General features: G+C 40.1%; 1 protein-coding gene across 1 annotated transcript in view; it reads right to left on the bottom strand.

The window, feature by feature from the left end:
• Window positions 1-13,499, bottom strand: part of OSBPL10 (oxysterol binding protein like 10) — a 106,618-nt gene that overhangs the window by 15,876 nt on the left and 77,243 nt on the right. The window contains exon 7 of the mRNA XM_034066625.1: window positions 5,435-5,581. Coding sequence (XP_033922516.1) covers window positions 5,435-5,581 — 147 coding nt within the window. The remainder of the gene's footprint in view (window positions 1-5,434; window positions 5,582-13,499) is intronic.

The raw sequence follows: 13,499 nt of genomic DNA, 5'->3' as shown, positions 1-13,499 counted from the left end.
AACAAACCAACCATTGTTCTCCCTGTTTACAGGACACAGAAACCATACTTGATGTAAATTCATTTACAGCAAACATCAACAAACTCAACTCACCATAATCCTCCAAAAAGGGAGGGCACACCCTCTGAAACCACTGGGTGACAAGTGTTTTACATAAACATATACATCACCAACCTGTAAGTGGTGGAGAGTACACCTGCCCATTCTGTCAAACATCTAGGCTCTCAATTTCATTTTTTGGGCCTTGGACCTTTGACCACCCACTGCATACGTATTTGGTCCTTTCCAGCCTCTGACAAACCAAGACAACTAGATCCAACCAAAACCAAGTCTCAGATGTGTTTCCAAGGATAAAACAATGCCAAGGACCCTTCCCAAGAGGCTAGAGGCAAGCAAACTCTCCCTGTTGGGCTCCCTCCACTGTACATTGTCACTGTATGTGTGATGCCCTCTCCTACCTCTCTGGTCAAATCCCTTGCCACCCAGTCACCCCAGGCACACGGCACATTCCCTCAGTTATACTATACCATACTGGTGTGACAGATCCCAGCTTGCCTTCACCTTATTTCACACAAGTTGAGACAAAAAAGAGCCGCAGGAGCTGTTACATTAATGTCCTGGGACTGGAGAGGCTCTAGGCAGGGAGGAGGGGGCAGAAAAAATCTGTGACTGAGTACTAGGCAGTCTGCAGTGATTTGGATGCAGCCTCAAGCAGCTCATCTGGCAACGCAGATGCTGCCAAAGTCATCCACTGAGGAGTAACAGAGTTTTCAGTAAGACACCCTGGAACACACGGCAAGGCAGACAAGGGCCAGGGGACCGAAAATAGTTTCTTTCCTTCTCATCCATGCTCCACACCTTGTGCGGGACTGTCCCTGGGGAGCTCAGGGGTTGCTTCTGCATGACCAACAAGGACCTTGTGGCACACACCTATCTGTCTAGAATCAAAGTGGCTCAACACTGCCAGATGCAGACCAACAGCTGTCCTCTATTAAAACAATTATGCTTTCCTCTTTAATAATTCATTGCACTTATCTTCTTCCCTCAAAGATTAGGTTATCAAAGAGGCGAGAGCCAAACTAAAAAAACCTCCATCACTTCTGTCTAGAAATACTGGTAGTGACTATCACAAGCTCACTGCAGAGACTTGAAAGGGCAGAAAAATTAATTTGAATAAACATCTTGTCATATCCAAGTGACTCTCTCTAAAAAGTGACCTTTATTACACAAATGGAGGAGAAAACTACAGACCATAGCTATGGTGGTGCTAACTTTATGCTTCAAAATTAAGTCTGTTGACTTGATCATGTAGTCTGCATTGCTACTCGCTCAAGTACCAGCTGTGTGCTTTGCTGCTTACATACTTAACACAGCCAACACCAACACAGCCACAAAATGAGATGTTACAAATCACTGGACTCTTAACATTCAGTTTCAAGAATCAATTTAAAATCCAAATAAAGCTTGAACTCCAGCTCTAATGATCTTGCTTTAAAAGCCCTACTAAAATGGAAACTACGCCCTTAATTGCAGCAGGAAAGGAAGGATCCACTGCAAAGGGCAGAATAATTGTTTCCACAAAAGAAGGCAGAACGGTATGTGAAAAAGAGTTGTAAAGTTTGCACAACTCCAGTATTGTAAAATATTTCTTGAAAATATTGCCTTTTACTAAATAATCTCATACCCTCAAAGTCTCGAAATGCAATACTGGCAGGCACTAACATAAAAACCCCCACACCAGTTAGGGTGTTTTTTTTATTGGCCCTATCTTGATTTCTACAGAAACAAGCAAAATAGAAATAAACAAATTTGGAAGTGTAACCCCATTCTTCTTGCCAGCACTGGAGTGTCATGCACTTGTGCTGGCACTCCAGCTCCGAAGGGAGTGAGTTTTTCAGCTCTTCTGCATCCAAACAGAATGCACTGTCCAGAAAAATACACATTGAACCTATGTTCTTTACATTGGTTTTGGTCTGGATTACTAGTAGGATTTTTTTTTTTTTTATTGCATAAGAAGTCAAAACTGCTTGATTTTTTCCTCTGAGAAAAAGCCACCATGACAACCAAGTGGACGAAAGAGTCTCTCTAGAATAAATATGAAGTTACTGAAGTCTGAAGCAAAAAAATCTCCTGAGTGCATTCTAAAATGTTAGAATAATCTCTGTTCTTTCTCAGGCTTCAGGTGAAAAGGAAGCAGTTTAACAGTTTCCATTTTCACTGAGCTTAAAAAAAAGAATACCGGCTGAAAGCTTGATCATAACCTCCTACATTTTAATTCACCTATACTTAATTAAATCTGCATGCAATTGAGAAAAGTAAAGAGTATGGGTTCTTAAGAACACAGATATTTATCCCTGCTACTACTTACTCTGAGGCAAAACATGAGTGTCAACACCATTACCCGACCAAGGTACCCCATGTGAGATGTCATTCTTTTAGAGGTACAAAAGCTTTTCTACTGTCACCTGAGTCACTGTGGAAATACATTTCATGCCACTTATATTTTAAAATTACAATGCAAAATTATACTGAGAGACAAATTACAAACAACATCATCAACATCATACTACAATGTTAATTTACAACAGGTTGATATTCTGCAATATTACTGGCAGTCCTTTTACAGAGAATGGCAGCCTGTTATTTTCAGCATACATCAACTGCATAGGGAAGGTGAGGGAAAGCAGGGGAGTGATCACCCATCTGTAAAACTGCTAGAAATAACTGCAATCCATTAGATGCCATTGCCAACAAATTCATGGCTCTGTCAGCGGGTTTTGGCACTACTTTTCATTTTTTAAAAGTCCAAATTAAAAACAATTTAGAAACTTACTTTTTCCCCCAGCAATTCCAATTTTAAATGAGGTTTAAAGTCCTAGCCAGGTCTGACATACCACTTTTGTATTATGTCCTGCTGCTGTGAACTGCTCCCCCACCCCACTCTCTTCAGCTTGTGAAGTCTATTTGGCCATCAGAGTTCAGCCTCTTCTAGCAAATCCCCATGCAGATTTAATACTTCATTGCAGGTGTTTTCCTTCACAGTAGATTTTTACCATTGAACTCCTCATTAAAAGGCACAGCAGCATGACACATCTCAGAAATTAAGTACGTCTGCAACATCAAATGTGACTATCATCACTGTGGGAAATTGATGTCAGCAGGCAAGGCCAAGACTAGCATAAGCCATCGCTCTCCAGGAAAAGGAAAGAATGCTGCTTCCTCTGATACAGTACATAAGGTAATGATTATGCATCCAGAACTCAAAGCCACCAGGGGCTCAGAAAAGCTGTTTGTTCACGCACATGTCACATTACAATCCATAGCTCACAAAATGAACCAAAGAAACAAAGGAAGGCAGCACAGAAAAATGGAAACATGTAAAACATCCTCTGATATGAGCAACTACTGTGCCACAGACACTTCCAGCAGAGGATGACCAGCATCAAGGCTATCTGAAATCCGACTTGCAGAGGAATTATGAATGATGAGAAGAGAGACAGCCAACAAACCAAACTGTAGTGTCACACATCTGTAGCCCCAAGGGCTTCATGACAGTAAGAAAAAAAAGTTAATGAAAAAAAGCAGCCAGCTGTCTTGTAATTTATGTTTTGTTTAATCCTCAAAATGGTCAGAAAAGTGATGTGCACATGTGGCATGTCTAATTAATACTCATCATATGTGTATTCGTGCATCACACAGAGTAGGGATGGATCTGACTCTGCCATATGCCTGTTCCTGTTTTCAGACTGTGGGTATTACATACACACATTTATGCATGCCAGTATTCTGCCATACTATAGATCTGATAATATTCATCACTATCCTGAAAAACTGTGCTCTTAGAACACTACGTAAGAAGGAGGTTATCATACATATTGACATTCCTACTTTTCTTATAAGTGTCTACACTTATCTACAGGAATTTCTCTTAATTATATTAACTGTGTGTCTTTGGGATTTTGCCTCCCCTGCCATGACAAAAAGATGACACAAGGAAGAAAAATCTTGTTCATTACCAAAGACAAAATGCTTTGAAGGCAAAAGAACAACAGGTAACGAATCCTGATCTAGTTTAAACATTATGGACTCCCACAACCTTAGCAAACCAACACAGAAAAGAGGAAGAGTTATGAAAAATGAGGAATGTAAGAAAAACAAAACCAAAAATTAACTGTACATAACCCCAGATATACTAAGAAGTGACACGTATAAACTATTCACAAATAAAATTATGAAACTCCTGTTCTATTTAGAACAAAACAATTTCTGTGCAGCTATTCAATAGCTATACATAGCAACAGATCACGGGATTGCTCAGTCTTAAAAATGTATTTAAATACTGTCAATTGTTCCAGAGGAAGGAGAAAAGACTATATTGAGAAAGCCTTATTTAGTAAGAAAGCGATGGTAAAAATAGATTCCAATTAATATGTAAGATCAAAAGGAAAGCAGATGAACTCCTCAGAAAAGCAAAATGCCCATGAGAAGAATCTCCTGCAAAACTACCCCATGCACAAGGGAAATTCCCTGGAGATTCCAGAAGCTTTTATTCGTGGAAGGTGCATCAGAAGGAGCTCTTCTTATCTGTGGGAAGGGGATTACAGGGGCTTATCAGAGAGGTGTAGGAGGGGAAGGGGAGTGGATTATGTAGAAAACTTGTCTGGAAGGAAAGGGAATTCTGTATCTCCACAAAACTCCATTTGATTACTTATTAAGCCCCATGGGAAGGTATCACTGGAATACATGATTATTCAGAAAGAGGAATTCCCTGCTTCCAGAACCTCTGTCTCATTTCCAAAACTCTAAGGACTTATGGGGAATTTCTCAGACACCATAATTTCTCTGATCACATCAGTATAGAGAAGTTCCTAACAATGCTGGTTCCAGGGCCAGATAGATGCACAGAAGGTTAAACTGGTGAGCGGTTTAACACAGACAAAAACAGTGATACATTGAAGACTATGATTTCTTTACCATCATGTAGTTTTTTAAGCTGCCAAATAATTAAATAGAATCCGGTCCACAAAACAGTAACTTGAGCACACACCCCCATCTATACCATTGCCATTATTGTTTCTCAAACACTCAATGCACCCATACTTATTATACACTCAAGATACATACATGACATACGGTTGCTCTGAAAGACTTACAATGAAATTAAGAAAGAGGTTGAGAGCTTTTTAGTTATTTTTTCTTTCTCTTCCCCCAACCCTATAAAATCTGATGTGGTCATTTCCTGTGAAACCCTGCCTAGCAAGAGACAGCCCTCTACACCTGCTTGGAACCAAAACTTTATAAAGAGGCAAACTTCCTTGTCGACAGGGGCAAAACATGGTTGCAGGAATCATGCACGTGCACATATACACACAAACAGAAGGATGAGAGGAAGAAGAAATAATGAACAACTATAAGAGAGAAACTGTGTCCATACCCTGGTAAGGTCCATGCCAAGTTTGAGTTGGGAGATGAGATGAAGAATTACACTACGTTGATCATCCATGACTCCTAAATCCTCCTCTTCATTGTCTTCAGTATCTGTCATTTCATCTTCAACTACGATCAACTCAGAAGCTGAATGCTGAAATTAAGAGGAACATCACCATCTGGACAGAAAGATATATAGTATGCTTTTCTTCCTATTATATATGTTTAAAAACAGAGTTGTCTCAAAGCTTCTGTTAAACCAAGAAAAGGTATAAATTCAAAAATTAAAAAATCCAGTGATGGATTCTTAGAGCTTTTTGATCCCATCTGCAAAGTGCAAGTGGTTAGGTATCACATGCTAATTTACATATTATCTTCTCATATTATATTGCAGTGATGCCAAACAAAAATCATAGCATTTTAAAGTAACAGGTCTTCTATTTATTAAACAGAAATACAGAGTTGTAAATGAGTCTTCAAGACATTGTTTCACAAATCTCTCCAACAATTATTCATACCTTGATGTTGCATGACCTGAGTTCACACTATTTTTCCCCCCTTTCTTCTACTCAACATCCAAGTTAGGTATCTAAGAAAGCTAAGACTATTACTGAAGGAGATAAGAAAAACACTATAATTGGAAAAAAAACCAAACCCAGAGACATTAGATTCTGGGGGGTAAAGCAATACTGTGAGTCTTTATGACATTTGTCATTTGTAACACTAGGCTGCTTTGCTGCATGGTAATGCCAGTAACAACCCAGTTTCCAGACACAAGCTGCAGACCAGGACATCCTCCTTTACAAGGAGGCATCATGTCATCCTCCTTTACAAGGAACTTTACAGCAGAAAGCAATAACAATTTGTGATATTTTATTTTATTTCTCCTCAGGGTTTACAATATATTACTAACAATAATCCAACAGGTGGCAGTTATTTTGTTCAATCCATTGAAACCACTCTGCAAGCCTTCCAGGTATGTATTGAGGTAATCTTTTTGTACTATAAAAAGTTGGGTTATGTAGCTGAAAAATTTACAGCCCAGCATTTCATTACTGCCCCAGGATTCCATGCTGTAAATGAGACACCACTACCTGCAGAAGTTGGCATTCCTTCACGCTACACAGCACTTCTGCAGAGCCAGCTATTTCATTACATGAAATGAGAAATTTTTCATCTCACTGTGAAAGTCTTTGCAACTGAAAAAAAAAAGTTTCACTCAAACCAGATTATACTCAGAATTGGGTTTCAAAGAAATATTTCTGACTGATGACATCAGAGACCCCTCAGGTGAAGAGCAGCTTGTGTAAGGAGAGTGTCTCTGAAATTTAATTACTACAGATGACTCCAAGATTTCGGTGAAGTGTTTCCTCTTTCTCTCTTTATGTTTTGTAATTGAATAAATGTTTAGGTAGCTATCCTTTTGAGAATATCTATTTGGTAGAAGCAAAGAACATTTGAAAGACATTTTATATTACTTTATTTAGAAAGTAGACTATGTAGATTACATAAAACAAAATCTGGTGAGCTGCTGTCACCTCAACAGCTTGGAGCTCTTCCAAAGGACAAAACCACACTTTCTTCCTCCCATCCCTCAGAAAATAACAGGATAGAACAATAAGCCTTTCCCCCCCGAAATGCACAGTATTATTATCCAATAGGCACCTTACTGCCAAGTACAATTAACATGAAACCTGACAACCTCCATACAAAATTATCAGCCAGGGAGACATAAAGCACCGAAGCCTGGCTCAACTGTACAGGCTACGATTCATCTGGGGGGAGTGTGGAAAAAGCAGTAGCAGAACTTACAGTAGATGCTTCCACAGGAGGCTTCCCTTTGATCCAGCTTGACCTCATTGAGAGCACTGAGCTGGTGGATAAGCACTGCTGCTTCTGTTACTGCCATGAACCGAGCTTGAGGCAAACAGGCTCCGGCAGGAATTAACAGTGCTAGGAGAAAAGCCAGGGAACCTCCCCTCCTCACTCCCACCCCCTTTTTTTTTTTGGCTGTCAAGTTGGAGACTGTGCACCGGATGTCAATCTGCTCCTTGCTTTTCCAGTCGCATGGCACTGAGATCAGTGAGCTTCACTGCACACAGCTCCAACTGGGAAATGGTGCTGCTGTTTCTCAAAGGATATCCTGGTGGATCCAGGAGGGGAGCAGGAGGGAGGGGGCACATGAGTGAGAGAGAGGTAGGATGCTTTCAAGTGAACATGTAACAGCTGCTAACCTCAGTTGTTCACAGCATCAGAAAATAAACAAATTACGCATTAACAAGTTTGCAGCCTAAATCACATATTAACGATTTTCTTTCTCTCCCCATGAGGGCACATTCAGTCAGGGATAGAAATCCTTCTTTCTTTCCTGCTGTATAAGCTTTTTTCATGCCTTTCAAAGAGTAACTAACAAAACAGCAACTGCCTCTCATTGCTGCTCTACAAAACATGCAGAGAGGACAAGCAACCCTATAAACCATTTACGTGCTCAGGAGAGTAGTGTTTGCATTTTTTTCAATGGAAGTGACATGGTTGGTTTAGTGGTGGCCTTAGCACTCCTGGGGTAATGGTTGGACTTGATGACCTTAAAGATCTTTTCCAACCTAGTTCATTCTATGATTCTATGAAAGACTTTCTGCTCATCAGGGAGGATGAGTACAATATAACATTAGGACAGTGTTTAATGACCATCTGCAACAAGGACCGTAATTTTAATTAACTATAACCTATTTTTAGAACATATGCAAGGGCACCAAAATTTCACAACTTTACTATTAGAGCTGGCAACATACAAGTGACCTTCAGTGCATGTAGAATGGTATCAACTATCTGTATCTTTTCACACTTGCAAAAACTAAGAACTTCAGTAGAGGCTTACAATTTATGTCACAGGAACCATCTTCAGTAAGCAATATCCTTTCTGTACTTCCCTCTCTCACTGGCTGTTCTAAGGAATTACTGAATTGCTTTTTAAAGCAGAGAAAATAGACATTTTCAACTAATACATATTTCCTTTAAAAAAACCCAACCAGGTAAGTACAACAACAGAAGGGTGGGCAAACAGCCCTAAAAGATGAAGCTACTGTATTAAAAAAAAAAAATCATAAAGGCCCAATCAAGTTTTTAATTCTTTTTTTCCTCCATAGAAATAGCATACAGTTTAGTAGTAACCAGTGTGTTAGCAGTCAGTAGAATACAAAGGATTATGTTGAGTGATTATCCTTTAATGGCAGCTTTTCTGAATTATCAGACAGAGGCATACTCTCCACCTCCCCCCAATATAACTGCAAAGCTGAACTAGGAAAGCAGTGATTTGCTCCATTCCTGTGTGGTCAGAGCATAATGGAAAAGCTATCGAGCTGTGTGCAGCTCAGCTTTGGAATGAATAGCACAGCTAGGCTGGGGTGCTAACCCTGAGAATCAAATACTGAACCAAGTACAAATAAGCACCAAAAAGAGGCTTATATTTAAAATCATTTTAATCAAAATGAGTTTCCAACACTGGGCTGAAGCACCAGCATTTTCATAAAAATCTGACTGGAAAACCACATGCAGGGATTCACTTCAAATTTTAGAACACTGAAGAGATGAAAACACAAACTAGCAGAGATCTATTTTAAACAGGTCTTTAAACAGGTCACTTCATTAGAACTGGGATTGATAAATTTAGAGAGGTCATCTGCTGTGATATGTAACAGATGTTCTAGTAGCAGCCTTCATCAGAAAACATGCTGATTCTGTTTTAACAGATGAAACCTGTAAGGGAAAGAAATAGTTTCTGAATGGAATATTCTGCATTTAAAAGAACTGTCCTCAGGAAAAAGATGCTTTGACAAGCTTGGGATAGAATCACAGAGTTAGAAGCTATGTTCCTGTAAAACGATAGCTTTCTATGATGGCATGGAGAATGGATCGATAAGGGGAGAGCAGTGGATGTTATCTGCCTTGACTTCAGCATGGCTTCATCCACCTTCCAAGGGACTGAGGTGAGGCTGATCAAACTACCGTTCCCCACGTGCTCTTTGCCCTTCTTGAACATAGGAGAGACATCTGCTTTCCTCTAGCCTTTGCGAACCTCTCCCAAACATCATGACTCAAGACAATATCATTACAATAGATGGTGGCCCTGCAGTAACACTGGCCTCATAGGTGCATCCCATCAGGCCCCATGGAGTTACATATGTGCAGCTTTTAGCGCTGCCTAACCTGTTTCTCCTCCACCAAAGCCTTCCTCAAGACTTCTCCTCTAATCTCAGGAGCCTAGGATTCCTGAAGGAGGCAACAGAAACACCAGGGCAAAGAAGGCACTTTCTCCACTACAATAATAAGCAGAGACCATATTTATACTGACAGGAGCACACTGAGGACTTGCATAGGCCTCACAAAGCAATTCTTCATATAATTACACAAAAATATTCTAAGAATTTTCATTAAGGCATTACAAAGTTTTTATGCAGTATGAAAAGAACCGTAGTCAGGAGCAAAAGGATGAATCTTAGGAACTCAAAAAAAAAACCAGATAAAAAGACATCATTTAATAATATTCCAAGAGAAGTAGTCCACAAGTGTTTCTAGATTAAAAAAAAAAAAAAAACCCTGCAAGAGATACTAAAAAAGTAACACTATATGAAGCATTTCTGCATTGAGAGAAAGATTGAATAAATTACTTGCAGTTTGTTCAGAAGCAACATTAAACAGAATTAGCATTTTAAGACTAGGCAAGAATTGCCATATTTTCCACAGTCATGTAATTACAATTAGTTCTACCAGTGCACATAAAAGTCAAAGGCCCCATTTTGATTTTCAGATTCCCTTCATTAATGATATAGGTTTGCAAGCATCATTTACAGTTGCACTTGTGTAACTTGAGAGCTTGCAAACAGGTTTTCTGTGGGTGTAAGATTAAATATAATTCTGTAAGGTCAGAGAGCTTTAGCACATTTACACAATTGTGACAAATTGGCTTCAGAAACTTTTCACCAGCCTCAGTACCAAAGTTAAGAGTTCTCTTTGTAAAACAGATACAGTAAGAATACCCCAAAAGTAGTAATATATAATGAGCTGTCAGCTTACACAACTTGTCACTGTATCAGAATCAACAAAACTGCATGAACTTGTGTCACTTGCCTTCTCCCTGGCAGCTGTCACACATGACAGAAAAACATGCAAGCCTTCAGCACCCATCCCTCATCAGCAGTGATGTGAATCTCAAATGTAGCTTATCCAGTAAGTTGTACTTATTAAACTATTTTATATACAGACTAGCATATTAGCATGCTATTGTGGTTGCTTGTTCCTGGCTGGATGCCAGTTGTCCACCAAAGGCAATCCCCTGCTCAGCTGGACAGAAAATATAATGGAAGGCTAGTGGGCTGAGCAAGAACTTGCTCAAGAACTTGAACAAGAACTTTCCCAGTACTGTCATGGGCCAAACAGACTTGACTTGGGGAAATTTAATTTATTACCAGTCAACTCAGGGTAGGATAATCAGAAATGAAACCGACTCTTAAAAACACCTCCCCCTATCCCTCCCTTCTTCCTGGGCTTAATATCACTCATGATTTCTCTACCTTTCCCCCACCCAGCAGCACAGGGGGATGGGGAATGAGCGTTGTGGTCAGTTCATCACATCATCCCTTATGCTCCTTCCTCCTGTCTTCCCCTTCTCCAGGTGTCAGGTCCCCCCCACAGGAAACAGCCCACAAAGTTCTCCAGCTTGGGTCCCTTCCATGGGATGCAATCCTCCAGGAACAGACTGCTCCAGTGTGGGTCCCCCATGGGATCACAAGTCCTGCAGCAAACCTGCTCCAGTGTGGGATCCTCTCTCCATGGGGTCATGGGTCCTGCCAGGAGCCTGCTCAAGCATGGGCTTCTCATGGGATCACAGCCTCCTTCAGGCAACCCCCTGGTCCGGTGTGGGTTGCTCCATGGGCTGAAGATGCAGATCTGCTCCACTGTAGACCTCCATGAGCGGCAGGGGGACAGTCTGCCCCACCCATGGGCTGCACCAGGGGCTGCACGGGCATCTCTGCTCCAGTATCTGGAGCATCCCCTCCCCTCCTTCTGCAATGACACTGGTGTCTGAAGGGTTGTTTCTCTCACATATCCTCAACTCCTCTCTTCCAGCTGCTATTGTGCAGCATTTTCTCCCCCCTTCTTAAATAAGTTACAAAGTACTACCACCATCACTGATGGGCTCAGACTTGGCCAGCAGCTGATCCATCTTGGAGCCGGCTGCCATCTGGGCTTGGCGTGCGAGAGAGAGGGGGCAAAGTTTTTATGTAATCCTGAATACATCATTCATCACAGACAGGTCAAACTACAGAAGCCATTGGTAGAAAATTAAAAATTGTCTACAAACTGTCCAGAAATTAATTTCTTACTAATTACTTGTGTCTGGTAATTCAGGCCTCCAGAGAGAATAAAATTCTTCAAACTAGGACTATCAATGATTAAAACATCTCTTTTTTTTTGAGTGGGTGTGGATAATTTACATATATATAATGGTCTGTTGTTTTGTTTGAGGTTTGGTTTTGTTTTACTGACTATGCTAAGCACACTGGATGTTCAGAAAATGTCTCTAGCTAGGGACAACAGCAAGGATCAAAGTGTGGCAATGTGAGCAGTCTGTCTATCACACATGATTAATTGGATGCCAGTAACTGCAGCTACCTATTGAATCAAGCAATATCTAGCTCTCTTTAGGTGACCCTTCCTTCGCTGTGAAGCAAGCAAAGTAAAAATGTATCTTGATACCAATACTTCACAGACAGGCTGACATACAGATGATGCAAGCAAAGAAAATAATTACAAAACTTCTATCACAGGTCTATGATTTTTTCCTTTCCCAACAAAACCAATCTGACAAGCATCTGGAGGCCAGCACATTATCCAGATATTCACCATTCTGAGAGCTTTACTAATGCTTTTTTGTTAATGTTCTGCAGAAGTATCTCTGGGAACAGAAGTCTTTTCATCTCTGAAGATAAAGGTCGAAAAGGTTCCTTTTCCTACACTGCAGCTGTGTTTCACTCTGACCTGTGACCATACTTAGGGGTAAACATAACAATATAGTAGTGAGGAGAACCACGTAACATATAAGAATAGGGTTGATTTCTTGTTTAAGGAAGAGAACATGAAACAAAGAGCATCTATGTTTATGTTCCAGTATAGTCTGCGTAAGCCTTCAGAAAAAATATTAGAAACTAACCATGAAAATTATTATGTTAAGAATAAAGAACCAGTGACTTAACATCCTTTTAGAGGTCCTCATTTGGGTTACCCACAGCACTCTAATCCTGTAATGCACCAAATACTGTTTGTTGGATAACTTTTCCCTGACATGTTCATACCTTCTTCCTAAGACAATTCCGTCTTGAAAATTTTGATTTTCATAAACCTAATGCAGTCAGTCCTGAAAAGCAGCTGAAAGGCAGCTAATTTCCAAGCACAGACTCCACAGGAACAAAGTACCAGCACCAGTCCAGACATCTTGTGAGCGCCTTTCATTAAATGAGAGCTACTGAAGCACAGCAGTATTTAATCTGAATCCTAAACCACAAAAAGACTTTGCAATATTACATAAATTCAATCAGAACTGGGAATAAGTATTTTTCATCACTGGTATCATCAGAAAGAAAGAACAACATTATACTATAAGAAATGCTCAGAGAAAAACCCCAAGGACTTGTCCTAAATTGAAGCAAAAAAACCTTGAAGGCTAGCATAAATCACAACAGTAAATTTTATGCTAACCTAAACCCACAAGAAATACAGTATCACATCATAAACAATTTTAACAAAACCTAATGCAATAAAGATACTAGTGAAGAACAATTTCCTGAAAAATACTCAGTTTTGTTACAAGCTGATAACTTTTGGAGAGCTAAAGGCAAAAGACTGCACTGAGCTGCAGGATGGTAAGGAAGACTAACATGGAGGAAAGTACAGCATAAGGCTATAGTCTCTAGAGCCTCTATTAAAAGGGATCATCTCTAGAATGATATCCTTGTGGAGAAACCTGAAGAACTAGAAACAACTTGCCTCATACTCCTGCAAAGCAGGGAAAGTCA

Source organism: Melopsittacus undulatus, chromosome 1, assembly GCF_012275295.1.
Source record: "Melopsittacus undulatus isolate bMelUnd1 chromosome 1, bMelUnd1.mat.Z, whole genome shotgun sequence".
Lineage (NCBI taxonomy): Eukaryota > Metazoa > Chordata > Aves > Psittaciformes > Psittaculidae > Melopsittacus > Melopsittacus undulatus.
This window is presented reverse-complemented; position numbering and strand designations above follow the sequence as displayed.